This window comes from Xenopus laevis, chromosome 6S (assembly GCF_017654675.1).
Source record: "Xenopus laevis strain J_2021 chromosome 6S, Xenopus_laevis_v10.1, whole genome shotgun sequence".
In the NCBI taxonomy this organism is placed as follows: Eukaryota; Metazoa; Chordata; class Amphibia; order Anura; family Pipidae; genus Xenopus; species Xenopus laevis.
This window is the reverse complement of record NC_054382.1, coordinates 20,386,235-20,404,801: the sequence shown is the minus strand read 5'-3', so window position 1 is coordinate 20,404,801 and position 18,567 is coordinate 20,386,235. Positions and strand designations below refer to the sequence as shown.

Here is an 18,567-nt window from a genome sequence, read left to right as displayed (position 1 = left end):
TCAATTTTATCTCATATATATTCAGTTTGTTTCACCCAGCAAAATAAGCTTAAATTATCAGGGATGATTTATTAATGGACTGTACAGTATTCTATCTTTCTGTAAAGCCAATTTCTGAGCTCAGAAACTTTGTTTGCCCCATCAATACAGTGCTGTCTGCATTTGGTATCTCTGTATTCAAAAGGGGTAGGTGGGGGGAGGCACATAAGTTTCCCCTCTCCATCCCCTAACATACGAGTCATTCAGACATGAGTAAAGACAGGGTTACCTTACCCCCATCAATTCTGCGCTCTGCCCCTTTCGCGGGGTGACCATTAAGGGGCCCAAACTGACTAAGGTATCAGCTTTGATAAATGTGGCAAATCTTTTAAGAAATTTCAGCGAAATGTATCCTGATGGGAAAGTTTCATATGCAGTAAAACTTGCAGAAAGAATTCATTTAGAAATGCTGTCCTGTCTAGACTGCCTTATTTATAACAACATAGAACTAGTTGATCCTTTGTTGTCTGACCACTAAATACCTAGGTTTAGTTTTATTCCAAGTCTTTGTGATTGCTGTGTACCTATCTGCTACATTCTTGAATTCCTACACTTTGCAGTTGAAAGAGTGCGTCTTTACTCCATTGGGGCAAGGCAAGTCAAAAAGAGACATCAATAGCTTTTTTTAAAGCAGGGCCTACTATGTAGAGAGCTGTAATTAATTATAATAGACAATTTGATTGTATATAGCATTTTAAATTAAAAGAAACCTTCCCATTGAAAGGTATATGGAATATGTACAGCTTAAGACATGTAGGGTGATATTTTTTAAAACTCAAGGGACCATCTGCCATTAACATTTACATGACTGATTTCATCTGGAGTACTTTTGGATTCAAATTTTGGAGCTTTGGAGTATAATGAATCTTGAAAATTTCAGATTTGTTTCCCTCGACAAATTGGAGGCTTCATAAATGGGCACCATAATGTTTTCATTTCATGGACAAAAGAAATAGAAAACTATTACTATGGCTTGTGCACAAACAGGAATATCTGATTAAATGTGTATTAACTGTACAGTTTTACATTTTATGTACCAAGGCAATTTTGCATTAAGGCAATGACAATAATTCACGCCAAGAGTGAAAGTGACAGTCCAAGATCCACATCAGAGGTTTGGGTCTCACAGGTACTGGACTTCTTTGCATACCTTATAGAGGTAAACCATCTACCCCATCAAGGGAGGAATGGTAAAACCTCAGGTTTGCAAAGTGATTGTTTTGTATCTGATCCAGAAGAAAAATTGCCAAGGAAAACAACCTGCATTGAGGTTCGAATGTTATGAAATATTGAGCATTACAGCACTGAAGCATTAAAACAGCTTCCTACTGCTTTCTCTCATTGACATTTTAAGCATCACGCTGGACAAAATCTTCAATTTCATGCTATCAATCTAATATACAGTATCTATCTATCTATCTATCTATCTATCTATCTATCTATCTATCTATCTATCTATTTATCTATCATCTATCTATCTATCTATCTATCTATCTATCTATCTATCTATCTATCTATTATCTATCTATTCTCTCTCTTCTTCTCTTTCTACTCTATATCCCCCATCCTCTTTCTCTTTCCCTACCCTCCCTATTTGCCTACTCTCCCTTTGAAATCTATTTTTCCATTCTTACTCTCCCCTTCTTTATCTCTATTTCTTTACCCATCTTCCAAATGCTCTTTTCTTCCCCCACATCATTTACTGTATGTAGTTTTGGTCCTCTCTCCTTTTCACTGCCAATATGCTATTTCCTCCAATCCTCACTTCATCCCTTAAATGAATTGTTCAGTATAAAATTATAAACTGGGTAAATAGATAGGCTGTGAAAAATAAAACATGTTTCTAATATAGTTAGTTAGCCAAAAATGTAATGTATAAAGGCTGGAGTGACTGGATCTGTAACATAATAGCCAGAACACTACTTCCTGCTTTGCAGCTCTCTTGGTTTCCACTGATTGGTTACCAGGCAGTAACCAATCAGTGACTTGAGGGGGGGGCACATGGGTCATATCTGTTACTTTTGAATCTGAGCTGCATGCTGAGGATCAATTGCAAACTCACTGAAAAGTTGTGTCCCATGTGGCCCTCCTTAAAGTCGCTGACTAACTCAGAGTTAGAGAGCTGGAAAGCAGGAAGTAGTGTTCTGGCTATTATGTTACAAATCCAGTTACTCCAGACTTTATACATTACATTTTTGCCTAACTAACTATATTAGAAACATTTTTTATTTTGCACAGCCTATCTATTTACCCCGTTTTTATATTTACACTGAACTGTTCCTTTAATGTCATTCCACACCTCATCTCCCCACATCTGTTCTTCATCTTCCCACACCCAACTCTAATATGGTTTCTCCTTCTCTCTACTTCCCTTATTGAATTCTTTATCTTACATTATCATTCTTCTTTCTCCACATTCTGTTCTCTTGGTCAGCTGGCAGCCTTGCTGGTATAACAGCATAGATTATGGCAGCAAATCATTTTGTGTAAATCTGTTCTCAACAGCCAGAAACTCCATGATGCTTCCCCCATACTTGTAATTACAGCACCTGACTCTGACTGAGGGGCTAAACTCAGGGATTCTCTGCCTACACAAATGAACTACAGTGAGGTTCAGGAAACTTGCCGAACTAATATTCTCCTGATTCTTTTTCACTCTTTGCATTTCTGGAGTGCAGCTCACTGCAGTAGCTCTCCCAACTTTGTCTTTGTAGTGAACCTGAGGGAGAAATAAAATATAACTCATTCAAACACACATTGACAATTGTTTTTTTTTTCTGTACCTAAACACTGAACAACTGTGAGACAAAGGTGCAGCAGTTAAATATATTAGAGGTCATTTACAACTGACTGGAAGAAGTGCAGAGCACTGTGGGCACAAGAGTTTGCTTAGTGTTCATTACCTCTTCCCCAGGTCTCTATGTGATCTATACCTAGCATTGGATTTAAATATCTGGTGCAAGGTGAAGACCACAGCATCGGTGGTTGCAGGTCAACCCGGTCCTAACCACCTGCCATAAGACAGGCAGTAAGGACAGGGTCCCATTTTGTCCTGTGTCCTCTGTGCTCCCTAACTTTTTTGCTTGAATGATGAGCAAGGGGATAGTAGGGGGCTGGAAGGGTCTCTGCAGTCACTCCCAGGTCTGGACTGGGAGTCAAAATAGGCCCTGGCATTCCAAGTTTACAGAGGCCCAAGTTGCAGTTTTCTGCTGATAGGAGCACCGGCCCGGCATTTCAGGTAAGTCAATACCTTTATTGGCTAACTAATATAATCTGATTACCCAGCTTGAAAAAGGAACTAAAATGTTCTGAAAAGCTTGCTATGATTATATTAGTTAGCCAATTAAGGTCACCATTATACCACTTTTGTTATTTTATATTTCAAAAGGGTTGCCCTGTAACATTTTTACTGGCTAACATGTGCAGCAACTTTACAGGTAAGTCAATACAATAACTTGGGGGCGCCTAACATTTGGCACCCCCAAGTGCTGCAAGCCTTTCCTTCTCCTTTAAACCATTGCAATTATTAATAAATGAGTATAGAAAAGCTGCTGAGAATTTTCTTGCATTATCCAAAAAATTACTATTTTTGGACTTCCCCCATTAACAGTGGTGTTTCCAATACACTATGGATGTGCCACTGGTTGTACATTAATTTTGCACATTAGTAAACTGCATGTTCTTGCCGTGCTGAAATGTTCCTGATTCTTTTTGACTCTTTCCATTTCTGGAGTGACGGTCACAGGTGTTGCTTTGAACTGCGGCTCCTTGTATTGGACCTGGAATCAAAGGTAATTGAAATGATTTATTTGCCATAATCTCAGTTGCATATCAAACTATAAACCCCAGAACAAAAAGCCAATCTTACACTGCTAATGTTTTTCTGGATTTCCTTAACTCTCTTTACTTCTGGGAGATCAGAAATGGCTGTTGCAGGTCCAATATCATCTTTATATTTCACCTACATAATATCCAGATATGAACAGTATGTTATTGTGGTAACATTTATGTAAATCTAATAAAGCTTGGGGAAACAGCAGAATCTATTCATATACGGCCCATCTGGTGGAATGGACAGCATTGAAGCAGCTTTAGGTCTGGTGAGGCTTTATATAAGGTAGAGGATGCCTACCATATGCATAGTTGCTTGCACCTCAAATAAATAAAGATGTAAGGGTTAATTAAGGAAGTAGGTGCACTGTGAAAACTTCACACATAATCTGTACTTGTTTATTTATGCACAAACCAAAATTATTCCCCAGATTTTCAGTACAATGTTGTTTTGTTTCCAGCATTTCTCACTTCCATTTGAGCATTTTATACCTTGTATTTTTGCAGCAAAAAAGAGGCAACCAGTAATTTAGTGCAAGATGCATGTATGGGCACATTCAATACTTGCATTTTGCATTCGAAAAAGGTCAACTCATTTATATGTGGAGTGAACACTTGTCTGCTGTCATGGATATTCTTGGATATACGGCTCAATTGCTGAACAATGTTTTCATATATCTGTTATAAGGTATGGGAAGCCCTGAGTAAATGTTGGAGGTCAAAGGGGTCTGGAAATGAAAAGTGCCGAAAACCACTGCTCTAGATCATTTCAGTTCCAACAGCGCATTGTTTTCAGTGAGTAAAGTGAGGAACCTAGATAATCCTTTGGGGTTGCTATAAATAAGACCATTAAGTTGCATTCCACTTACAGTACTGATATTTTGCTGAGATAGCTTTACTCGTTCTGTCTCCGGTGTATCCTTAACAGCAGTACCAACTCCCACACCTTTCTTGTACAAAACCTACAAGAAATTATGTTAGAGGAATATAAGTATTAAGGAGAGATGCACTTCTGTTACTTGTCACCTGTTTTATTCCCATTTCACTGACAACTGCAAGGGTCAGTTTCTGGTGCCATTGGGGGTCTTAGGTTACACCCTACCAATATGTTAATTAAACTTCTACAGGAAGAGCTGGATTTGGGATTCAAATATTTATGTTTTTTGGACTTACCATAAATTAGATAGGAACTATTTTGCCGTAACTTATTTCTGGGGTAAAACATTAAAAAAAAAAACAGATATATGTTTGCCATTGCAAAATGGCCACTGCCCTTTAAGACATTTTATGGAAAGCCGCCATCCTATACTAGTGTAGCGTTTATCAAAGGGAGGATGAAGGTAATTACATCTGCCTTATAGACTTTTGTGATTTACCTGCATGGCATATACTCTGGATAATCTACTTGTTTACATTTAAACCATTCCTCACCAGCATAAGGTGCTGTACATGAGTGGGGCTATTTATTAAAACTCAAATGTTTCCCATTTTACTAAAAATTAAAATTTGACCTAACTCCCAAACACAATCCGGCTTAATTTACTAAAAATTTGGATGGAAAATTGAACGTGTTGGAAATATCTTGACAAAATCGTGCAACAATTCGAATCGTGTAACTTTTTTGAATTCGAGAAACTCCAATTTATCGAATGAAAAATTGTTGAACGAAAATCATCGTCGGACAGCCGAAAACTCTTGACAATCATGAAGCTAAAAAACATGTTCCAATTGTAAAAGGGACCATCTGCCATTGACTTTTACATGACTTCGACATGTTTTAGCTGGAGTATTTTCAGATTTTAATTATAAGCAGCTTTGGAGCATAATAAAGCTAGAAAAATTTGAGGTTTTTTTCTTTCAAAATTTTCCCCTTAAAAACTCAACCGGAAAGGCTTAATGAATAGGCTCCAAATAGTAGCTACAGTATAATGGAACAGATTCTAGAAAATAAATCTGATAAAATGGGTGATCAATACCAAGAAGACTGAAAATGGCATTGATGAGTTAAAAAACAAGTTTTCTCATTTTAACAGAGCACTAATTCTTCATCTTTTCAGAAGTTCCCAGACTGTGACAAAGTTTAACCTGTTTGACTTGGAGGGATATATCGTCTACTTAACTGTTTGCTGTTGTCCTTAGCTATAGTGCATTTTAGGCACAAAAGGGCTCACTGCAATGCCCTGTGTAAGCTTCAGAATGTCTGGTACCTTTCTCCAAATGAGATATTTATCCTAAAGTCTACTAATTATATATAATTACTTATAAAATTTTAAACACTCACAGAACTTATGTTTTTCTGAGTGGCCTTCACCCTCGCTATCTCTGGAGTATCTGCTATGGAAGAATATGTTGAGAGCAGTTTTCCAGCTTCGTCTTTGTATTTTTTCTGAAAATAAACAAGCATTAGACAACAATATCTGCATCAGTGCCGCGTCATCCAGTTACTTGTATTTGATGTATGGAAATCAGTACAATCTCTATGTTAATGTAATCAGCAAGTCTGAATGTTATCACTAAAGCTGGCCATAGATGTTGAGATTTTTAAAAGATCCGATCCTCATCGTGAGACCACAATTTTCTCGGAACGATTGTACGATCGTATGAATTGACCATCAACTAAAAAAACAAAGGGGAGCTGCCTGCTTGGCCCTGCAAACATAGATAGATTGCACTGGGACCGACAAAGATTTTTTGACCTGGCCAATCAATTTCCTGACAGATGTCGGCCGAAAAATCGAAAGATGTACGATCATTCGAATCCCACTAACCGCACGATAATTTAGAAGGATTGGTCGGACTTTTCTAAGGAAGTCAAGAAATTGCCCCTAGCCCTCTAGAAAAAGATTGAAACCATGATCACGTTAAATTTTTATAAACTAAATTAGGTCTCGGTCATGATTCAAGATTTCTGTAAATCAGATTGGGCACATCAGGATAGAAAATGCCAGTGCATGAGCCTGAAGGATTCCCTGGATTCACATTGCCATGATCCTAATAAATTCCAATTAGCTATAATTGTATTACATTTACAATATATCTGACAGTTAGGAACTTGCTTACGTAGTACATACGTTATTTTGGTTTGGAAAAAAACAAGTCAATTAAGTTCAACTCCTCCCAACCTATTTTAACTAACAACAACAGCCTTAGATATTATGCTTGTCCAAGAAGTCATTCAAGCCTAAAATGGATAATAAAATCATTAAGACAAGCTGCCATCACAACATGACCCAACATTCCACAAACTCACTGCCCTAACCACGAAGAACTGCTTTTAGCTGCTTCAAATTAAATAAGTGTTCCTCAAGTCTAAAGGGTTGTTTGATGAGTTTAAAGGGATTCTGTTAGGATTTTTTATGGTGTAGTTTTATTTCTAAATTATACTGTTTACACTGCAAATAATTCATTCTATCATATAAAATTAAAGGGATCCTGTCATGGGAAAACATGTTTTTTTTCCAAAACACATCAGTTAATAGTGCTACTCCAGCAGAATTCTGCACCGAAATCCATTTCTCAAAAGAGCAAACAGATTTTTTATATTCAATTTTGAAATCTGACATGGTACTAGACATTTTGTCAGTTTCCCAGCTGCCCTAGTCATGTGACTTATGCCTGCACTTTAGGATGGAACTACTTTCTGCCAAGCTGTTATTTCTCCCACTTAATGTAACTTAATCAGTCTCAGTGGGACTTGGCTTTTACTATTGAGTGTTGTTTTTAGATCTACCAGGGAGATGTTATCTTGTGTTAGGGAGCTGCTATCTGATTATCTTCTCATTGTTCTTTTGTTAGGCTGCAAAATTGAATATAAAAAAATCTGTTTGTCCTTTTGAAAAATGGATTAAAGTGCAGAATTCTGCTGCAACAGCACTGATGCATTTTGGAAAGAAAACGTGTTTTCCCATGACAGTATCCCTTTAAATTCCTAACCCAACAAGTGTATTTTTTTAATTGTAATATTGGTGTCTAGGCAGACATCTCAGGTAATTTTGCCTGATCATGTGCTTTCAGACAGAGCCAGCACTACAGGATGGAATTGCTTTCAGGCAGGCTGTTGTTTCTCCTACTCCATGTAAGTGAATGTGTCTCAGTGGGACATGGATTTTACTATTGAGTGTTGTTCTTATATCTACCAGGGAGCTGTTATCTAGTTACCTTCCCATTGTTCTGCTGATGGGCGGCTGGGGTGGGAGAAGGGAGGGGGATGATATTACGCCAACTTGCAGTGCAGCAGTAAAGACTGACTAAAGTTTATCAAAGCACAAGTCACATGAATGGGGGCAGCTGGGAAACTGACAATATATCTAGCACCATGTCAAAATTAAATAGATAAAAAAATATGTTTGCTGTTTTGAAAAACAAATTTCAGTGCAGGAGTCTACTGGAGCAGCACTATTAACTGATGCATTTTGAAAAAAACACGTTTCCCATGACAGTATCCCTGTAACATTTATAAAAGCAGATCAATCTCTCAGTTTGTTTGAGCAGTTGAACACCAGCTTTATACTGACCTGACTCGCAATCTCTGAGGCTTTCATTGCTCTCTGCAGGTCTGGAATATCTGGTCCAATCTGCATCCCTTTCCCTTTGATCTCAGTTTCTAAGTCTTTCCTATATTCCTTCTGTAAAAAAATGAAGACACAAATAGGGACAGTAATGGCTATAATTTTTGGTGTCATAGTGGGTCTCAGGTAACACCCTACCAATTTGATGGTTAAACGTTACCAAAAAGAGGTGGAATTAAAGTGGGGGTTAAAATATTTGTTTTTTGGAGTTAAATTTGCTTAAAACTTAACCAAGTTTGAAGCCATAGGCTTCATTGTGGTAACTGCATTTTTATTTATCACATTACTGAAAGAGCAAATTCAAAAAAAAAAAAAAAAGGATCGCCCCTGAGGATTGGGCTTAATAGATAACACACTGTGCTTGCTCACAAAGTAAATAAGCAGTTAATTATTATTTAATATGCCAGGATACTGGATTCCCAGTAGCATATTTTGGGCTGGAGAAAAGCACAGAAATTTGCCACTGCCAACTACTTTTCACTTGTATGGGTCCTCACTGACTTGATTTTTTAATATCGGTTAATATGGAGATCAGTGATAAATTATTTCTGTTTTGCTAAATACAACTCAGTCAAGTTGACTTCCAACAACAGTTTGTGTAGGGGTAACACACTTTTGTGAGAAATGAAATACAACCAAAATGATAAAAGAGGTTACTAAATTAGTTGGGATATAACTGAACACGGAAGCAGATTTTTTTTAAAAATCTTTACCTACCTGGCTCACAATTTCAGATACCCTCTTGACTCGTTGTATCTCAGGCATATCAGCCCCTACTTGCATCCCCTTTCCTTTAATTTCTGCTTCAAAGTCTTTTGTGTATCCTTTCTGTTTGACAACACAAGAAGCAAGTTTACTTAACAAGGCATGTATGGCAGCTATTTCATGTACTTGACATGATCATTTCAGAAATGGTATCTTTCATTATCTAGTACAGGCACCTGGAATGTAATTATTTTAATTTGTTTTGCAATAAGTTTGATAATGGTAATTTTATATTTCCTTTTGAATTGTATGTGATCACAATTTTTTTCTGTCTTCCTCATTTTGTCTCTTTCCCTTTTTCTTTTTGCCCTTCTACTTTGAGTTTTCTCCATCTCTTGCCTCTTCTCCTGCTCCTTCCTTTTCCTGTCCTTTCCATTTTGCAAACATCTTGTGCCCTGTTTCCAGTACCCATTCTCTTTTATTTTCACATTCTATATTCTCCTGCTTTTTCATCTTTTTTTCTTCTTATTTATTAATGCTTTCTAATAGATTTCCAAGACATGGCTCTGTTCTCATTTATTATTATTTTTTTTTAATTTATCATAATCTTATGTTCCCTCTCTATCTAGTGCTCTTCCTTTTGACTGAGTTCTCTTCTGCACTTTCGCTATTTTTCTGTTGTTCTGTTATCCTGTGTTCTGTTTTCCTTTTGTGACTTTTCCTATAAACTTTTTCTTTTAAAACATTTCTTTCAGTTATTCATATTCCTTCTCTTCACCTGTTTACAGTTCTGCTGCAAATATGCACCCAATTCTGTCACATTTGGTACCCAAAACCCAGAACAGACGCCAAGGTTCCGACCATGGCTCACGCTTCTGCCTATAAGGAGCCCTTTGCTACTCAGACGCTGCCAGGTCTTAAAGTGAGAGAAGCAAGGCGAGGGTTCTGGGCAGAGGAACCAGAACTTGTTACAAGAAGAACGGGTAAGCATAGTCAAGGAACAGACTTGGGTCAATAACCAGACAGTGCAGTACAAAATCAGGATCCAGAAGAATAGTCAGTAATCAGACAAGGTCGGTTCAGGCAGCAAACTAGCAACTGTCGAGGACAGGCAAGGGTCAGGAACAACAAATCAGATCAAGAGCACACCCAGGAACTATCTCAGAATAGACCTACATTGGGCAATGAGTCAGGAGGTTATATAGCCAGACTAATGGCTTACACTGAACACCTGTAGCCAGATTATCAACAGGTGAAACAAGCCATGCCTACTTGCAATTACAAGGATGCAATGAACCAGGGCCTTACCTGTCTGCTCATATAGAGTAGAGTAATGCAGACAGCAGGAAAACACCAGATCACTGGTTCAACTCAAGACAGGATGTTTCACTTTCATTTATAATTTACTCTTTTTTAATAAAAAGTAAATCCCACAAATAATAAAAACTACCTGACATACTCCACCGTTCCTGCTTCCCCCACGTAGGTGATTACCCCTGAATGTGCCCCTAATTCATTAGTGAAGTAGAGGTGCAGGGTAAGTGCAGCGGAGATCATGGGCACCACCTTCCGGCTCTTCAGTATTCTTACGGTCCTCTTCCTTCCCTTCCGCAATTTCCAGTGATTTTGCCGCAGGCGCAGTTGCTACGAACCAGAAGACTACTCCAACTGTGCATGCGCCAATTTGGCATTCCCTCCTGAAGAATACAGAAGAGCCAGGAGGTGGTGCCTATAAGCTCTGCTCCACTTACTCTGCACCTATAATTGAGTAATGAATTAGGGGCACTTTCAGGGGTAATCATCTATGCGGGAGGAAGCAGGGAGGGGGGGACTATGTAGGGTAGTGGTTTTTTATTATTGGGGGGGTTTAGTTCTCCTTGAAAGGAAGTTTTAACTTTTTCATGTTTTACCCTACCACTTCCCGCCCTCCCCAGCTTCCATTCAGGCTATGATGTTTCATTTACTGATACCTGAGATATGTCAAAAACTCCTTGATATAAGTTCGTACCAACCTGACTTACGATTTCAGATACTCTCTTGACCCGCTGTATTTCAGGCATATCAGCCCCTATTTGCATTCCTTTGCCTTTAATTTCTGCTTCCAAGTCTTTTGTGTATCCTTTCTGTTTGTACATCAGAAGAAGGAAGGTTAAGTCTTCCACTGAAAGCTAATTTAAATATTTTACAGTGCAGTGTCATCAATAGTCATTTTTCAATTATTAATAAGGGTTATCTTAATCCTTAATGCCGCAATAAATAATACCAGGTTCTATAAAAGTATATAAACAATATTGTGAACCAAGGTTCTATATTTCTTTATGTCTAAATTCTCCTTTTCAACAACTAACTTAAGCAGTCAGTATTATAATACATCAAAGAAAATCCAGGGTCTGTACCAACCTGGCTCACCATTTCAGAAACCCTCTTGACTCGTTGTATCTCAGGTAAATCACTCCCTATTATCATCCCCTTTCCCTTAATTTCTGTTTCAAAATCTTTTGTGTATTCTTTCTGTACAGATAGTAGAAAATGAGTTGGTCCAATATGCACCACATGATAAACATTTCACGAGTGGTTGGTTTATTCTTTCACTCAGAAACTTTTATGGGAATAAATCCAGATCATTGCCTATGAAAGTCTACAGCGGTAAATGTAGTTTTATCAAAGATTACCTGGCTAGCTATTTCTGTTGCCCTTTTTGCTCTGATCATATCGGGGATGTCGGCACTAGATTTCATGCCTTTTCCTTTAATATTGTTCTCAAAGTCCTTGCGGTATTCTTTCTACAACAGATAAACATTATTCACATTATAAAGAAGTAAATCGTAACACACTCATATTGGGTAAACTCTGCATACCTCATTCAATATATGACCAGCATTCTTCACCCTTATTAAATCTGGAGTGTCCTCTAAGCCCATTAGTCCTTTTCCTTTTATCCCTTCTTCCAGATCTTTTCTATATTCTTTCTAGAATAGACCAGAACACCACAATTTAGACACGTTTGCTATAAAACGACCAGAGGTAATTCAATGAAAACGTGGAAATGTATGAAATTGCAAAGACTACATTATGAGTAAAACATGGGGCCAGATTATGGATTAATTCTTTTTGTGTCCCTGGCCCCATTCTTAAAAATCCTCTTAATACCCTCTTGAAAAATTCTTCAAATTCTTTTTCAAAAGGTTTAGAACCCTTTTACAATCGCTTGAAACCTGTTTAAAATAACTCAGTGTTGTGTGTTCCTTCTGTTATTTTTGCGGTATATATTGGTGCTCATTGATCAATACTGGGCACATTTTCACCTGTGCTGTAATCCTTGGCAAGCAATCACATTTTTGCTTTCACTATTCTACCTGCTGTTCGTTGAGAAAAAATACTGGTTGCTATGGGTTACTTTACAGGCTATAAATGACCAGCTTTGATATATGACCTTGATTGTCTTTAATTTACTCCCCTTTAGGAACAACTATTGATAGTAGGCTGAAGAATTAATTCCAGACAGTACATGTAAGCAGAAATGACTATTAATTTCAGTTTGCCATGTATAGTGCAAGAAATAACAACAAACACGTTTGAATTGATTGCACAAGTACACTAACCTCACTCTGTATCTTCTGAGCCTCCTTTGAAACTTGATATGATGGAGTATCAACAAATTCAAGCATTGACCTTCCCTTAGACTTCTCATATTTCTCCTTGTATTTAACCTGCAAAAATGGTTATTATTCAATCAAGCCTTCAGTACATTTTAGTACAAGATTTTGGTTTGTGCAAGAAAAAGCTGAAAAACATCTTCTTCAAAGCCAGAGCAACAGAAAAGAGAATCTAAGTTCATTTCAATTCTAAGTTCTCCTAGACAGTCAGGGGGTTGCTGTAAGTTGTAATTCTGGGTTGTGCAAGTTTTTTATGAAAATACAGTGTCACTTATACATATAACGTGGATATTTTCTTTCCAAGGAGCCCTCTATGAAGTTGTGGGTTCTAAGAATTTATGTATGTATAACTTTATTTGTAAAGCGCTATTAAGGTGCCGCAGCCCTGTACAATGCATAATTAATAATAATAATAATAATTATAGTACAATATAAATAAAAGTACAATATATAAAGGTACACAATAAATACAATAACTATACACAGTGCACAGAGCTCATATAAGGACAAATAGCTTAAAGGGCACCTGTTGGCCACAAATATTATCCCCAACCACAGGTGCGGGCTAATAAAGCCCACACTCCAGTTTGGTAACAGTAGTTTTTTGTTTTTTCTAGAATTGCCCCCTGCCAGCACAGGCACCAACATGGCCGTGTGCACCAACATGGGAGCTCCCTCACGGTGCAAGTGTCCTAGCGCTGGGGAAGGGGCAATTTAAAAAAAAAAACTACTGTTACCCCAACCAGAGTGTGGGCTCTATTAGCCCGCACCTTTGGTTGGGAAAAGATAGGTGTTAAATAGCATTACTAATGCTATCCTTTGCTTAACAGGCAGCCATGCTAGGGATTTTAATTGGGGTTGAACTGGTTCCCTCTTAGTAGAGAGCAGGAGGATCCTAGTAGCAGAGTTTAAGATTGATTGGAGGAGAGAGATGGGAGTCTGGAAGACCGGTTAGTAGGAGATTGCAATAGTTTAAATGGGATAGGATAAGGGCATGGATTAGTGTTTTGGTTATGTGTGAAAGAAAGGGGTGTATCTTGGCTATATTGCAGAGGAAGAAGCAACAGGTTTTGGCAGTAGTATTAATATGATTAGAGAAGGAGAGAGGCCCAGATACAATTACAACTCAGGTGGGTAAACCATGAGCTCCCTTTTAGCCAGGTTGAACTTGAGATGGTGTTGGTTCATCCATAAGGAGATAGCCAGGAGGCAGTTTGCAATCTTGGTCTGAATGTCAGTGGTTAATGAAGGTGTGTCTTAACATTATGTTTTGATGTCAATGGTGTACAGGTGATATCTAAGGTCAAATGAAGATATAAGGTCTTCTAAAGATAAAGTGTACAATGTCTAATTTTAGAAGAAGTTGTAGGTGCCTTCTTGTAAAACTAAACTTTAGGTATAAGATATGGGCCCTCTTTGCATTTCTCTGAAACTGACCATTAGCTATTAATTATTCACACTAAATACCCCTACATTGTATTTCTTACCTGGCTTTGCAGCACAGCATTTTCTTTGTGATGAATCTGCTCTGCTGTATCCAACGCAAAATGATAGATTCCTTTATTTTCTTCAAATTGCTTCTTGTACATGTTCTAAAGACATAGACATACCTTATGATATTATTCATTGCATAGAATGTTTCAACCATAATGAGAACCTGCCCCATGAAGTTTACAACGAAAGATCGGGGGGATGAGGCACTTAAAGGATAATTATAATAATAGTGAAGATGAGGTGCGGGACTTCAGGAGACGCTTAACATGGGCATTGCACGAACAATATTGTTATCAGTATCAACTTGCCTATTTTCACCCACATTACCCAATGATCAATTTTTTCCCTTGGAGAAGCAGCTTTTAAGAGAGTGTTCTGAACTCAAACATAATCCCAGTTGGTCAGATTTGACAGCAAACAGTTTTGCCAATTACTAATATTATCCCTAAAGTGATTGGGCCATAAAAAGCAGATCAGTGCACTTAGGCCATCCATCCATGTATGTATGTATGTATGTATGTATGTATGTATATTTTTATTTACATAGCACTACATATGGATTTATGGGAAGGCTACAAAGGCCTGGAACCCAGGAGTGGCAGTATTTGAGGGGTGGCATGCTGCTCAGCAGCATCTAAATTGGGTCTGAAGCAATGGGGACAAGTAGGAGATGATTTGTTTAAATCTGTGCCGCACCGATCCCCACCGCTCCCCTTTCCCCCTCCCAAGTTAAATCCGGGACTGAAAACAGGAAGGTTGAGTCAAACGTTTCCACTCCTGTATTAAATGTAATTTTTCTATAACTGTACATTTTTCTTATGTTTGTTAAATTGCTGTTTTCTGCAGAAAAAGTGGTCACAAATATAACTGGCCAAAGAAGAATGGACAGAAACGTAACTGGTCCCTGGTGCGGGCCATGCAGCCGGGCTCCCCGCCCCCCTCCGTACAAGATTATCTCCGCCGAAATCGGCCGCTGCGGCCGGAAATCGCCAGTGCGCGAGGTGCCGGGGGGCCCTGAGGTGGTGCGGGCCACTGAGAATGGAGGAATTTAGTGTGCAGCAATGTAGTGAAAGCATTTTACTTTCTGATGATATGTTTTGTGTCTGAGACCTTCAGTAAGATGGAAACAATCTCAGGCAGCTGCAACCAAATTGCTGCACTAGATAAAATGGTTTAAAAAGTGCCAGTAACTGTGCAATCAAAATTGGTGCCTGGCAGGGTAAAATAATGTTCTACAAGCAGAGATGTACACACTGAATATACCGAGTGTATTTTAAAAAATGAATGACCTGGACAGACCTATAAGTCTATAAATGTTATTATTATACATTGGACATTTCCCTTCCTGCAGTCTAACCATTTCATCCACCTCACCACAAAGGGCACTTTAAAAGGAAGAGTAACATTAAAAAAATGAAAGTCTTTTAAAGTAGTATAAATATAGTGTAGTGTTGCCCTGCACTGGTAAAACGGGGTGTTTGATTCAGAAACACTACTATAGTTTCTATAAACAAGCTGCTAAATAGATATGAGGGCAGCCATTCAAGTTAAAATAGGGCTAAATGGCACAAGTTAAATAGCAGATTACAGATAAATTGTGTGGCATACAATGGGTTTAGGTCTTACACTAGACCCATTGTATTCTACAGAGCAAACCATATTTCAATTATTTGTTGAATTACAATTATATTCATACAATTTGATCCATGAACACTTTTGATGATATGAAAGAGAGAGAGTTCTCTGCATTGCTTTATGAGAATAACTTACATTGCTTTGCATTTTGCTAGTCTTCAGTGCATGCTGCAGGTACAGCAGGTTTGGCATGTCTATCGAGGGGTCATGAATATCTTGCAGGTGTTTCCTGTATTTAACCTAGAAGTTGAGAACAACGTCACATTTATAGGCAAACTGAAATACATAAAAAGATTGCAACAAACAAACAGCTCTACCCACTGGCTGACAATACAGGGAATTTGCATTCCTAGAATCTGGAGGACAAAGAACTAACAATCAAACCATAGAGAGCAGAGAAACATGATTATGGGGCTGATTTATTGTGAATAAAATTGGCTTTTCTGTTCTGTGGGTTGGTAGTGCTTAGCGCTGCTTTGATCAGTCAAATACCCTTCAGTTCTATGACGTAGTAAAGCTCAGTGCTGCTTTGAACAGGTGAATTCCATTCTGTTCTCGAGTGCTAGTGCTCAGATGCTTTGAACAGTTGAACATCACTCTTTTCTATGGGATATTAGCAGTTAGTACAGTTCATATAAATAAAGGGGTCCCGCACACCAAGATTAACTGCAGTCAAGGGTAACTATAGAGGAAGCAGACCCTGTGGCTGCAGGGGGGCCCAAGAAGTACAGGGGTCCATGAGACCCTAATTCATATAGTTTCCATAAGTATTGCTAAAACAAGTCAACTGCTAAACATTTTGGGGGGCTGAAAAATAATTTGCTGTGGGGCCCAGTAATATCTAGTTCCGCCACTGACTGCAGTGTTAGCTTTATTGTACAATACCAAATGACTAACAACTTTCAGGGAGTTACTCACCTAAATTTTTGCCCTCCGTGATGAAGGGAGGTGTGTACCCCTGAAAATGGTTTTCATTTGGTATCATACAATAAAGCTAACACTGCAGTTAATCTTGGTTTGTGCTTGGCCCCCTTTACATAAACTGTATTGAGTGACGTGGCCATGGCCATGTGGGAATGGCATGACCAGAAGGCAAAGCTAGTTGTATACAGGGCATGCTCCCAATTCCAAAATGATGGTAGCATTCAGAGCCAGTGGTTAGCCAAACCGGCTGGGCACCCAGTCTCCATGCCCCTCCTCTGGTGCATGGGGTGAGGGTAGGGGTAAATGGTATGCTGGATTTGTGGGGACAGGGACCCACATAAGAGGTAGGCGACAGAAGAGATACATGCCTAGTGCCCCTCTACCTTGCACAAAACTCTTCTGCCTACCCCTAGTTCTGGACCTGCTCAGAGCTACTTAGCATAGTGGAATAGCACTTTATGGGATGTTTTATGGGATAGTTGCGCTTAGCACTGCTTCAATTAGTTGAATGCTATTTGGATGGTAGTGCTCTGTGCTGCTTAGAGCAATCAAATGCCATTGGGACAGTAGCCCTCATCATTGTTCTGTGTATGTAAAGCCATTCTATTCTAAGGGTTAGTAGTGCTCAGAGCTGCTTCCCATAGAACAGAATGATGTTCTGCTTCCCAAAGCACTCAAACACATTCTGTATATGGTCAACTTAATGCGGCAACCTGTAAACCTTAACTTTAAAAAACGGTCATGCAATTGTGAAAACATACTTCAAGTGCCCACCATGCAATATAACAATGTAGGCAATTCATTAAAAGAAAGACTTTTAATAATACATTCTTTTTATGAAAGTTAATAAAAATCAATGTACAATTTCATTTTACTTAGAGATCTAACAGCTCAGATTAAAAAAAGAGAAAAGAAATAAAGAACTCTTAAAGGATGGGTTGTAGAAATCGTAAAAGCAGAAGACAAAGGCAAGCTGCGTGACTCACGGCTTTTCATGTGTACGCCATAGAACATCAAGGGGCAGATTTATCAAGGGTCGAAGTGAATTCGAGGGAATTTCGAAGTAAATTTTTTTTCCGAAATTAAAAGTAATTTTTTGGATACTTCGACCATCGAATAGGATACTACGACTTCGATTCAAAGTAAAATCGTTCGCATATTCGACCATTCGATAATCGAAGTACTGTCTCTTTAAAAAAAACTTCAACTTCAATACTTCGCCAAATTAAACCTGCCGAAGTACTATGTTAGCCTATGGGGACCTTCTAGAGCAGTTTTCTAAGTTTTTTGAAGTCGAAGAAAAATCGTTCCATCGATGGATGAAATTTGATTCAAAGGATTTCATCGTTCGATCGAACAATTTTACTTTGAACGCAAAACGGTCAAATTCGGTGAACAAAACTTCGACTTCGATATTCGAAGTCGAAGTAAAGCCATTCAATGATCGAATTTCGATATATTTATTACTTCGAAATTCGACCCTTGATAAATCTGCCCCTTAAAGTGTTGTGAAAATAAGTACTTGTCATAGATAAATCCTGTTGCTACTGGTAATCCTGTATGTGGGCCTGTTTAACCCTTCATGTGCCCTTTAGTGCTCCTGCAAAGGGTTAAGGGAACGTAGCTATGGGAAATAAGTGTTTTCATGAAGTAGACTAAGCTGTCAAAGGCATTGTAAACATTAATGTATACATTATACAAATGTTAATTTTGAG

General features: G+C 38.3%; 1 protein-coding gene across 4 annotated transcripts in view; it reads right to left on the bottom strand.

Annotated features, from left to right (window-relative positions):
* nebl.S (nebulette S homeolog) overlaps positions 1–18,567 on the bottom strand; it is a 129,595-nt gene that overhangs the window by 11,443 nt on the left and 99,585 nt on the right. For 2 of the 4 annotated variants that reach the window (XM_018269116.2, XM_018269114.2), the window contains exons 10-23: positions 16,064–16,168; positions 14,287–14,391; positions 12,746–12,853; positions 12,002–12,112; positions 11,816–11,926; positions 11,544–11,654; positions 11,156–11,266; positions 9,156–9,266; positions 8,385–8,495; positions 6,152–6,256; positions 4,740–4,832; positions 3,908–4,000; positions 3,726–3,818; positions 2,666–2,758 (exon numbers count right to left, since the gene is read on the bottom strand). The exons of the other annotated variants lie outside the window; for them this stretch is intronic. In XM_018269116.2, the coding sequence (XP_018124605.2) occupies positions 2,666–2,758; positions 3,726–3,818; positions 3,908–4,000; positions 4,740–4,832; positions 6,152–6,256; positions 8,385–8,495; positions 9,156–9,266; positions 11,156–11,266; positions 11,544–11,654; positions 11,816–11,926; positions 12,002–12,112; positions 12,746–12,853; positions 14,287–14,391; positions 16,064–16,168 (1,461 nt within the window). The remainder of the gene's footprint in view (positions 1–2,665; positions 2,759–3,725; positions 3,819–3,907; positions 4,001–4,739; positions 4,833–6,151; positions 6,257–8,384; positions 8,496–9,155; positions 9,267–11,155; positions 11,267–11,543; positions 11,655–11,815; positions 11,927–12,001; positions 12,113–12,745; positions 12,854–14,286; positions 14,392–16,063; positions 16,169–18,567) is intronic. 4 annotated transcript variants of the gene reach the window in all.